At 44.5% G+C, this 11,601-nt stretch overlaps 1 protein-coding gene and 1 long non-coding RNA gene across 3 annotated transcripts in view; both read left to right on the forward strand.

The window, feature by feature from the left end:
- mgat3b (beta-1,4-mannosyl-glycoprotein 4-beta-N-acetylglucosaminyltransferase b) overlaps positions 1 to 10,594 on the forward strand; it is a 53,314-nt gene extending 42,720 nt beyond the window's left edge. For both annotated transcript variants that reach the window (XM_040003907.1, XM_040003906.1), the window contains exons 3-5: positions 1,029 to 1,666; positions 3,771 to 4,053; positions 4,234 to 10,594. In XM_040003907.1, coding sequence (XP_039859841.1) covers positions 1,029 to 1,666; positions 3,771 to 4,053; positions 4,234 to 4,731 — 1,419 coding nt within the window. In that variant the 3' untranslated portion in view covers positions 4,732 to 10,594. The remainder of the gene's footprint in view (positions 1 to 1,028; positions 1,667 to 3,770; positions 4,054 to 4,233) is intronic.
- Positions 1 to 11,381, forward strand: part of LOC120716386 — a 28,224-nt gene extending 16,843 nt beyond the window's left edge. Inside the window, exon 4 of the long non-coding RNA XR_005691885.1 lies at positions 5,823 to 11,381. This is a non-coding gene — a long non-coding RNA (uncharacterized LOC120716386). The remainder of the gene's footprint in view (positions 1 to 5,822) is intronic.
- Positions 11,382 to 11,601: the final 220 nt, after the last annotated feature.

Genomic DNA, 11,601 nt, shown 5'->3' on the forward strand with positions numbered 1-11,601 from the left:
CTTCCAGACCTTTACTGCTGCCACCTACAGTTGCTGCCTGTTTTTCTGACTCTCTGCCTTCAGTTTTTCGTTCAATTACTGAATAACATGCTCTATTGCACTAATGTAACTGACTTGGCCACCCAAGAATATCTTATTTCTTTGCCTTGAGAAACTCTTGGGTTGCTTTTGCAGTATGCTGCGGGTCATTATCTGTTTCCACTGTGCAGTGTCATCTGATCATTGCAGCATTTGGCTGAATCTGAGCAGGAGGTATAGCCATGTACACTTCAGTTCATCTGACCGTCTCGCCCTTGAGTGTTCCCAGGGGTGTGCACCTCGTTGGAAACTCTCTGTACGTGACTCTGATTACATGTTGCGAAGGGTTTTTTTTCTTAACCATGTTTTTTGCTGTCACTCATGGCATTCTTCATAACGAGAGTTCAGGTGAACAGCTACCAAATGCATGCTCAACATCACCAAATCCATTTGTTTTGTAATAACGAGGGAATATTTAGTGTTCATGCAGTGATTTACTGCAAGAAACAGTAAAAAGAATTCAATGCTAAACATTAATATTAATTTGCCCTAATTTATATTGGCTAACCGTTGTGCTTAGACTTTAAGACTTGGGTCTCTGAAGTATAAATTGTGCCTGCTGTTCCCAGGCACCTGGACACAAATGGTGCTGTCAAAAAAGAATGACTCATATTAGTCTTTGAGTTTTCCTAGATGCTATGGAGAGCATGTAATTCGGACTCACTATCACTGTGGATCTTTTTTGGTTGCCAAAATGGACAGACTGGGTGTAAATCAGGCCAAAAAATCTGAAATACACCGCACTACACAATTTGCGTAACCACCAAAATTAGAAGAAACTAATTAGTCTCCTGCTTGTACCTGACAGGACACGGGTTTGTCGCAAGTGTTTGTTAAATAGAATTTCGCTTTAATGTGAATCTTACAGTGAAGAGTATAATGAGTAAAGCTGGTGTTTTTATTTCAAGGCAGAGTTGTGTAACTGTTTCCCGTTACTCTCTTTTATCCAGATTAGAGCTGAGGACCGCTTAAAGCGGTGGAATCCCGCCCACCCTGCACAGCCCGAGAGGCTAGACCCTCCACAGGAACCAGCAAGAAAAGAGCATCATTTCAGGGATCCCATAGAATCCATGGGAGACCTCCATACTCGCACTTTCCAGCTTCAAGATGACAAAACCCCTTACTTTGTGCGCACCAAAGCTGGAGCCCTTTGCTTCAGGCAGGGGACAGAGGTAGCTACTCCTAAAGAGTACTATGGAAAATCAGGGGGGTCTGCGGCTAACGGAGCAGTTGGTCGGGCTGTTGCTGCCGGGCAACGGAAACCTCTGGAGCTCCAGCAGCAGCCCACCATTGTGCCAAAGGTCAAAGCTCGGGCCAAGGGCAACGGGAAGCGGCTGGTCAAGTGCGTTTGTCGGCCTGGGTGGCACGGACCTTACTGCGGGGTTCCCACAATGGTGTACCACTCCAATCTGCCAACTAAGGAGCGGCTGACGCCCAGAGAAACCCCGCGGAGGGTGATCAACGCCATCAACGTCAACCACGAGTTTGATCTGCTGCACGCACGCTTTCATGAGCTCTCAGAGGCCGTGGATTTGTTCCTCGTGTGCGAATCGAACTTCACCGCCTACGGAGAGAAACGGCCTCTCAGGTATGATTCAGTTGTTTTTCGGACAGGTGCATGTGAAGGGATTATAAAAACCGCCCAACCCCCCGCGGTCAAGGTGTATTTGTGTGAGATGTGTAATCCTCTGTGGCCTTCAGTTTATGACTCTGTAGTGCCCGACAGTACGCATTGTAAAATAAAGTGCAAACTCGGCAAACTTTAAACTGGATTAAGTCACAAGAACAGTGTGTATATATTATAAAGGCCATGTTATGTCATCTTTATGTCTTTATATGGATAAATGAGCTCACATGAGGACACACTGTTAAACAATAGAAGCTCCATTTGTGCTCTTTTTTTTTTTTTTTTTTTTTTTTTTTTTTTTTTTTTTTTTTTTTAATCCAGCTGCTTGGTTACAAACACACACACATACTCCCCCTTTTTTTTCTCCTTTATCCAAGTTGTGACGGCGCCGTTTCAATGAGTCGTTATTGTTTCCAGCTTACCCTCTTTCTTTACAGCCAGCCCTACTCGTGCTCCTCGAGTATCCGCGGAATAACAATTACAGTTAGCTTCCTGTGGCGACGACATGAAACGCCTCGAGGGCAAATTTTACAGCAGATTATGACAAGAGCAGCATGATTGACTCTGCGTGTAGCCTTGAAGGGAGAGATCGGTGTGTTCAATCATCGGATGTGACACTGCATGAAAGCGGCTATGTTCTGCGATCGCCGTCTTTCGCTATGCATATCAACAGGTTAATTGAGTTGTTCTTCTGGACAGTTTGGCGTGAGGAGAACGGCTTTTCTCTGCTGAAAGGTGCCATTTGTCAAACAAGTGCCTTTCTGAACTGTTTCTTTATCTCTTCTGCCACATTTTGACAACCTTTTATAAATGGGCCACAGCTGGAATGTATTTTGTTGACCGTTTAATGCAATATTGGTTTGCAATTTTTTTTCTTTTTTTTTTTTTCTTTAGAGGGGCAAAAAATTATAATTATAAGCCTTTTAAATTTGTGAAATCCATTACAGGGAACGTCACATTATGGATGCATGATACTGCAGTTCTGTTGGTGTGTCTCCCACCAGAAGGCATCGTGTAATAAATGCAGTGAATCAGTTTCCTTCATTAATTTTGTTTCTTGGCACAGTCACCTAATGCCACTCAGAGATGGGGAAACTCGGCACAACTGTAGACTGTGTCAGCAACATGCTAATACACAAATGATTAGTCCCCCTATGAAATTTAAAGTTTTTGTCCAAATCTTCCCAAGAATTTTTTTTTTTTTTTTTTTTTTTTTAAGCTGTAGCATATTTATTTTTAATGTTCGTAGCTTGTAAAATCTAAAACTGAGGACAACCTTACAATTTACAAACCGTGAAAACTCTTTAGCTGTCACTGGAGAAAGCATCACACTAAAAGAACCATCTGTTTAGAGTAGAGAATAACGGTTTTCAATCACAAAAACAGGAGATGGATATACAAATTTAAAATAGTGTTTCAAGTGTCAATAACTGGAGTAAGAAGTATCATCAAGAAATTTAAAACTGCTATTCACTTCTCAGTTCAACAATAGTTTTAAAAGGGAAGTTTTCACAGGGGGGACTAATTGTTGAATAATTATTAATAATTCTAAATAATAAGCATTTGTGTTACCCTTTAACACAATCCTAACGTCACAGACGGACATGTCTTGTAACTTTTGCTGCTCTTGTGAATAACATTACCGACATTGTTAGCCTTATTAATATTAGCCATAGCTAATAATAGCTACCCTTATAATAGCAGATTGGCTAATGTGGCTAACGGGTAACTGCTAATAGTCAAGCTAACTTTGGTGTGCACTTGCTAGCTCAAAATGTAGAAAGTGTAAGTAGGTGTTATTGAAACTGAAAATTCTCAGTGTTAGAAGTTTAGGAAAACTAAAATTGCAAGTGGCAGCCTTACTTTGACAAGAAGAATCTACGCTCTTGCTAACTAATGACTGCTACATGTCAGTAAAGGAAAGCAATGTCTGCCTGGAACAGTAGGTAAAATTCATCTAAATGCAACTGTGTTACTTAAAATGCTGAGCTTAAAAAAAAATCCTGTTCATTTTCGTTTGGATCAAAGAATCCACATAATTACATTTTTGTAATCCCTCCCTCAGTTTCCTGCGGCTCCTTCTAAACGGTACCTATGACTACATACGTCACAAGATCCTGTACGTGTTCCTCAACCACTTTCCGGATGGGGGTCGGCAGGACGGCTGGATCGCCGATGACTACCTGCGTACCTTCCTGACGCGCAATGGCATGGCCAGGGTGGTCGGTGCGCGATCAGACGATGTTTTCGTCATCAACGATGCCGACGAAATCCCAGCGCACGAAGGACTACTTTTCCTCAAGCTGTTCGACGGGTGGACAGAGCCTTTCGCCATCCACATGCGCAAGGTAACAGAAGTATCTCAGCTTTCGTGTGTTTTCTACAAGCAGCCAGTTTGTTACGTGAAATTAAGATCTTTTTTTTTTTTTTTTTTTTCACCATGTAAGATTAAGGGAAGAATAAATGTGGTAATTGAACAGTATCTCATTCTCTTTGCAATTCTCCTGTACTCTTTTCTCTGTGTGCAGTCGTTGTATGGCTTTTTCTGGAAGCAGTTCGGGTCTCTGGAGGTGGTGTCGGGCTGCACATTGAGGATGCTGCACGACGTGTACGATGGCGACGGCATCAAACTGCGTCGTCGCGAATATTACACTATGCCGGGTTTCCGCAAATACGAGAATGACACCGGCCACATCCTGGTGCAGTGGTCGGTGGGAAGCCCGTTCCACTTCGCAGGGTGGCACTGCTCCTGGTGCTTCACACCCGAGGGGATCTACTTTAAGCTGGTGTCGGCGCAGAACGGAGACTTCCCGCGGTGGGGCGACTACGAGGACAAACGCGACCTCAACTACATCCGCGATCTCATCCGGACTGGCGGCTGGTTTGACGGCTCGCTGCAGGAGTATCCCCCAGTGGACCCCAAAGAGCACATGTACGCCCCCAAGTACATGCTGGAGAACTACGACAGGTATCGCTACCTCTTGGAGAACCCTTACAGAAAAGAGTCCAGAGCGAATGAAGGCTAGGTGTCAGGTGGCCAAAAAAATTAAAATGAAAAACACATGTGGGGGGGGGGGAAAAAAAAAAAAAAAAAAAAAAAAAACGCTCGTAGGGCCCAAGTGATTTTGGGGGGTGGAACGATACTGATGAACTGCTTCTCTCATTGGAGTGAAACTAAATGTATCTCCACCAGGCAGCACTGATGCTGCTCTTTAAAGTCATTACATTGGGGTCAGAAAAAAGGGAACACTGAATCACATCCATGGATTTTGAGAGAGAGCTTTGAGATGAGAGGATAATAACCACTGAATCTTAGATTTCCTCATTCCTCCCCTTTTCCGGGAGGCCCCGAGCTATCTCTCTATTTGTCACCCGTCCTTCCTTCTGTCACCCACCGATTCGACGCGCCTGTTCTCTGAGAGAAAATGGCTGCAAGAAAAAGCCAGGGGTCTATCGCCGGCAGGTGGAACCCCTCCATGGATCTGACAAACTCTGAAGGGAAGGACCGTTTTGGTTTTGTCTGTGTTTACTGAAGTTTACAGATTGACCGATGTTCCCACTTCACTCTCCACCTCCAGATGTCTTCCTGTCATATTTGGTGACCTCCTTCCAGACAAACTCCTGCTCAGATACTTTCATTGCTCCCGAGTGTCGGTAGGACATTACAGACCCCCCCCCCCCCCCCCCCCCCCCTTACTGCAGCACCGACAGCCAAATGAAAGGGAATGACTCAGTAGAGATGTTTCAGCTCATACATATGCTCACGTTCATCTACATGCGCCTTAGAGTTGTCTGTGTGTGCTTGTAAAAGGAAAAAGGAAGCGCGGGATTGGGGGTGGGCTATATGTGGTTTTTATTTGTATCATATTTTGAGAAAATGGAAAGGAAGAAAGAAACTGATGGGAACAGGAAAGGAGGATGAAACTGGGATGAGAAAACCTGAGAGAGAAGGCAGGAGAGAGTGTGAGGGGAGTATAATGAGTGAGGAGGAGAACGTGTGTGTGTGTGTGTGTGTGTGAGCAAGAGAGTGCGTTTCCCAGAGCTTACAGGCAGCTCTGAATAAATCATGCCCCGTCTATGGCATCTACGGCAGTTACTGCCATTATTGTTCGTCCAGTCCGATAGCAGCTGGAAGAATATCACCCTTCAGTTTTTCATCTCTCTCTCTCCCTCTCTTTCTCTCTCCATCTAGCGCCTCAGATAACTTTGTTTCCTTGGAAACTATGTGGAAAAGAGGAAATGGGATGGGTGTTGTTAAGACGAGTGGGTGGGTTCATATCAGGCAAGGAGCTGCAGCATTCGGATGAGGTCGACCCCGACGTTGAGTCCCTTCGGTTAGATACTCAGCTTTCTGCTCAGCTGCCAATCACAGATTGTCTTTTTCTTTCACTTATCATCCTGATTTTTTTTTTTCCCTCCCCCTCCTCAAGTCTGTGTTTTCAGCTTTCTCTATTTTGCAAAATCTCCCAAGTCATCCTCCAAAACACACACACACACACACACACACACACACACACACACACACACACACACACACACACACACACACACACACTGTGGATCCTATCTATTCTGTGTGTTTTCTGTTATCCTCACAGGAATGCACCATTTCAATAACAGGGGTCTGTTTATCTTCTCTCTGCCTCGTTTCTTTCCCTTTGTTTTGGGGCAGCAGTTGCCATGGCGATGGCTTTTCTGATGCCCTACAGATGATTATCATCATAAACATTTAGGCAGGAGCGCTCATGCCTCTTGCCTTCTCTCTGTCGTAAACAGCTGTCGATGTGGAATGGATGCCTAGATCACCCCCCACCCTCACCCCAACACACACAGACACCCACCCATCTGCCCAAGTTGTCTGGCAGAAGTTGATGATGATGTAGAGCTTTGGTATGAGTACATGGGTAGCCCAGTGGGACAAGGATTAGTTCTTGTTGAGGGCGTGGAAGTCGTAGCTGGAATATTTACCGTGCTGCGGAGCAGTTAAGAAAGATGTGCGCCGGGCAGACGAGCAGCGATCAAGAAATTATGAGCCCATTGATTTTTGTTTTAACTGCAGATTGACCATATCCACCATCTACTCTTCAATGCCTGTCTGGGCTTTACTTTAGCTTCTGGCTCCTTTCGAGGTTAAGACCTCCTCTAGAGGTATAAAAACCACTTTTCTTGTAGTAAACACGGCCTGTCGCTGACGCCGCCTAAGAATATATCAAACATTATTTTGTAGCTTTAATTTCATCAGACGCTGACACAGCCATGCATCGAATGCCTCAAATGCTTTTTTTTTTTTTTTCTTTTTTTTTTCTTCCCATTATTTTCACCTCCAAACTCCTCGATCATTAAAACGCTGCTCTTTCCTTACAGTTCCAAGGCCATTAATATGTTTTTGGGGACTTGTATCCGTCAATTGGTTCCCTTCTCAGAGCTGGGAGACCACTTGGTGGGGAAAATTAGATTAGCCAGCAGGCCGCCGACAGTTGTGTCAGGGCCCGTGTCGCTGCCTCGATGGCAGCGCGGTCTGTGCCGGCATCTGTTAGGGTTTTGGTTTTGATGCTGGGAGCCAAATCCTGATCCAAACCCAGAGGGGCTGCGGCGAAAAAAAGAGCTTTAAGCAGGATTTGATGGGAGAGGAAGCGACGATAATGCGAGATTCAACGCCCTTTGTCTCAAAATGAGATTTATTTATTTTTATTTATTTTTTAAATAGAACGTGGGTAACATACTCATGGTACGACTCTAGGTCAAGTAATGAATGAGGTGTCACATTTTTGTACTAACGCTCTCATTTTCTTCAGTCTTCTTGCAAAAAGCACTGATGTTTTCACTTGAGACCAGATCTGACTAAAGTTTCTAATGTGACTCGCTTTAAACAAACAAAACCTGCCAGCCTCTGATTTCAGGGCCTCAGACTGCACTCATTGGAAGACTCACTGCTGCAATCACTTTGCACATCTTGCATATCTGCGTGTCGGCTGACAGATAAGAATGTGTGGACTGCTGAAAGACGAGTCAGGTTTACCTCGCTTGGCCTGTTGCCCTGTTATCACTTAGGTCGCCACGACACGTTCCTGAGATCTACAGCAGGCTGAGGTCACCGGCCAAGATGGCTGGCCAGTGTAATAACAGGTGAGGGAATGCGCATGCAGTTTTCCCCTTAATTCCTCATGCAGAACCAGACATGAGTAAGAAAGAAAAATGCAGAGCCTCTCATCACTCAATCCTTATCAGTAAATGTCACAGCGCTGCAGAGCTGGGCACAGTGTCTCACACACACACCATTACCCAGCACACACCCGTGGGTTTTCTTTTATATCTTTTGTGTTTTCCCTGGTTCATCAAAGTATGCCAGTTTGCATGAGAGGCAGAAATGTCCCTAAATTAATCAGTTTGTGTTTTTTGTAAGTACAAGCCAGAGAAGAACCAAGAAGGGAAACATATTTCAGACTGAGCAGAAACAGGAAAATATAAAAAAGACAAAGAAACGAAGAAGCAGCAGCAGTGGAGTTTTGTTTTTTGTTTTTTTTTTTCTTTCCCAGTATACAAAGTCGAAGCTTGATGAATGGAGACTGGAATCCAGAAAGAGACATTTTAGAAATAATCCTTCCGCTGCTGTTCCCAGTGACGGACTCATTGGATGAGTGCGGAGGAGGGAGGTAATACGCTTGACGGAACGGCTTCGGTTTTTCCACTTTGATGAGGGAGAGGGAGTCATCATGGCGATGAAATAAAAACCATTCCAAATGAAGGGAGCGCCTCATCCTCCCCGTAAAAAGACAAATCTATAAAGCAGTGACAGTTTAAGTGAAGATGAGGCTGACTGGCTCGTGTGTTGTCCACGCTGCCTCCCGGGACTTGCGGTGATTTTTAAAGAGGCTGGCAGGAGTGCCAAATAGGGGTGTCTTTCTTGCTCAAGGACACTTGATTGTGACCACTCAGCAGGCATTAAAGCACTGAGGCACTTATGTTTTTGGACAGCTCTGGCCTGTTGCTTTCTCTTGGGTTTTTTTTAGACACCGTCAAACGTAAAGCCTTTTAAAGCAGTAACAGTGGCTGTAGTTGAAGTGCAGACTCGTATAAAAGAACGAGCACAGCCATTGTGGCCTCAGCCTTTGACGTAGCGTGCTTTTGAAGCCATCTTTTTAGACATATTTAACTAACAAAGTAACAACTAACTGCACAGCAAGCTTATTTCTCTGGAAATGACATTTAAAAATGTTCCCACAGAAACCTCCAATATAAATACAGTGGAGGTCCAGTTCATTTGCTTGGATTAGATGAGATGAAGCCCAGTCAGCACTCACCTTTCCACTCAAAGCAGCTACACTTAAAAGCCTTAATGATAAATTTATGTGTCACACTTGTTTATTTTGGCTCTAAAGTTTTTAACCATCAACCCCTCCCTCAGTTTTTCTTTTTTTTTTTTTCCCTATAAATGAGAGAACTGGATCCTTGCCATTTGTTTTTTCTTTTCCATTGTTGTTAGCTTGTTCTTGGCCCACAGGCTGCCCTTTTCCTGCCTTGGATGTTGTGCGCTTACGTTATTATTTTTTGAATAGCCGATCTATAACTCCCAATCTCGCCTGACCTTAAGAATGTGAACATTTTCAATATTTGTGACGGGCGTTTTACCAAAGATAAAGTTTGAATTTCACTCTGATCAGGTTTTTGTTTTTTGGCAGTCTGACAACAAATAACCTGCAGTAACACAGCAGCACTGTCCAGTCTGCTTTGGAGTTATTAGTAGGAAAGAGCTCGGTGTCATCTCTTTTTGTGCTTTCAGTTATTGATATTAATGACAGGAAATAACCACTGAGAAAAATTCTGTTTTGAACTGGAGAAGTCTGAACATTGGCTGTAAGTGCTGTCAGGGCTGTTTGCTGAGGGTGTGTGTGTGCTGTGCTCCCCACTTCCACCGCTTCCTTTCCCGTACACACGACTGCTGTTGGAGGTGTTGGGATAGCCTCCAAGCTCACAGATCCTACATTTCCCATAACGCACCTCTGTGACTTCTTTTTGCTTCCCTGTTAAATATTCATGTCTTTCACATTCAGTGCTGCCAGTTTACACCACAACCTTGTTAAAAGACATCTCCAAGGCCCGGGTTAAGAGAGGTGATGATCCTGTTACCGTGACATCGCCAGAGTAAACATGTGAGACAACTTAAAGAAATCAGAAACATGAGCCCAACCCCCGGTTATCAGCTCCGCCCTCTTTTCAGTGCGTGTATGCTAATCATCCACATATGTTTTGTAGCATTTGGCTTTCGTGTGTATCGTGCACAGATGTGTTTCTGCGCCACCCACACCCATCTGCTGTTGTGCTCACAGAGTAGCCGACCGACTGCCCGACCGGGCTATCATGCCATCATGGCTCTGGCCCCCCGCCAGGCCCGTGGCCCCCACCGATTGATGTTTTCCGAGAAACATTAGCAGGAAGTAGGCCAGAAAGAGAGGAGGGGTAAGTGGGGAAAGTAGTGCTCCTTTTAGAGAGGTCTTTTTTTTTTTTTTTTTTTTAAGTCAAACTTTATTCATGTCTCATTAATACCTCCTACACAAATCTGGGAAGTGTGGATGGAATGTATGGAAACACGTGTGCTCTGTAGAGAGAGGAACACGCCTGCCATCGAGCTGCTGTTGTCTCGGCCGTAAACACATAATTATTCTCCCCATGTAATAGATGGGAAGCGTTCACATTCCACAAACTGAGCAATCGGATTCACTCTGGCAGCTGCACTTCGATGTGTCGCTAATTGGAAAGAACTCTGTGTTAAACCACAAGCGCTACAGGGAAACCAGTCTCTACCCCAGTCTTTCTGCAGTTAGCTTTGATTTGTCAGTGATGCACCAATTTGTAATCCAAACCAATAAATGGCCGGCTCACTCAAACAAGAAAAAAAGGAGCTCTTTCCACTTCTATGTGACGATGCTGTGTTTTAAATATGGTTTTATTTGCCCACATTTCGTGACGTGAGATTTCTGCCGCCCCCTTAATGCGGGATTAGCTGTGAATGGGATTTCATGTATCGTTTTTGGTGCTTACAGCATTTAAAGATTAGTGTCACTTCAGTTTTGCTTGGAAATACCAAAGAACCGGTCCTTACGACAACTATTGACAGTGAGTCCTGTGGATTAGCTGGAGCAAGCACTGATTTCTGATGGAGAATCAACAGCAATCTCTATTTTTACGATATCCCACACACGCAACGACAACGGAAACTAGTTGCAAGCAAGAATATTTCAGTGAACGAGTCCTTTAAAGCATTCAAATGTTGCATTCACTGTCAAGTAAAAGCTCCCTTTTTTTGTTTACAGTTCATCAAGTGGACGCACTCGCTGCAGTTAAGCAGAGCAGCCGACTGGTGTAAAAGAAAATAAATTGCTCTGTCACACAATGTCACATCAACAAAGAAGCACATTAACATATTAACCAGCAGTTTAGAAGCTCTGTTGAATGTGAAATAGTGGAATTGGCTGGCAAATTCAACCTCTGTAAACATAACTGGCTTTATCAAAGGAATGTGCCTGGAATTTATAGGACAGGTGCGCGTGTCTGGGTGTGTGTATGTGCGGGTGCGCGAGTGTACATGCTTGTAAGTCAGGAGTCATAACACTTGTGAATGTGTTCCAGGACAGATTGTTGGCAAGTCCAGGCGTCCATATGTTGTGACACTGCAGATCAAAAAGATGAAAGTCAGCGGAGCACCGCGGAGACAGATGGACGCGGTGACACATACTGTACGTGCGAGAAAAGTCGGGCAAGCAGACAGGCCGACACCTGGCTGCAGATCAAACGCCGTCAGAAACTGAGGCGGAGGTTGGCGCGTACGCGTTTGTGTGCCATTGACGACACTCTGTGGCCAAAAGTATGACGACATCCCCCGTCAGTGCGTTTATGCG

This window comes from Simochromis diagramma, unplaced genomic scaffold, assembly GCF_900408965.1.
Source record: "Simochromis diagramma unplaced genomic scaffold, fSimDia1.1 OVJJ01000325.1, whole genome shotgun sequence".
Lineage (NCBI taxonomy): Eukaryota > Metazoa > Chordata > Actinopteri > Cichliformes > Cichlidae > Simochromis > Simochromis diagramma.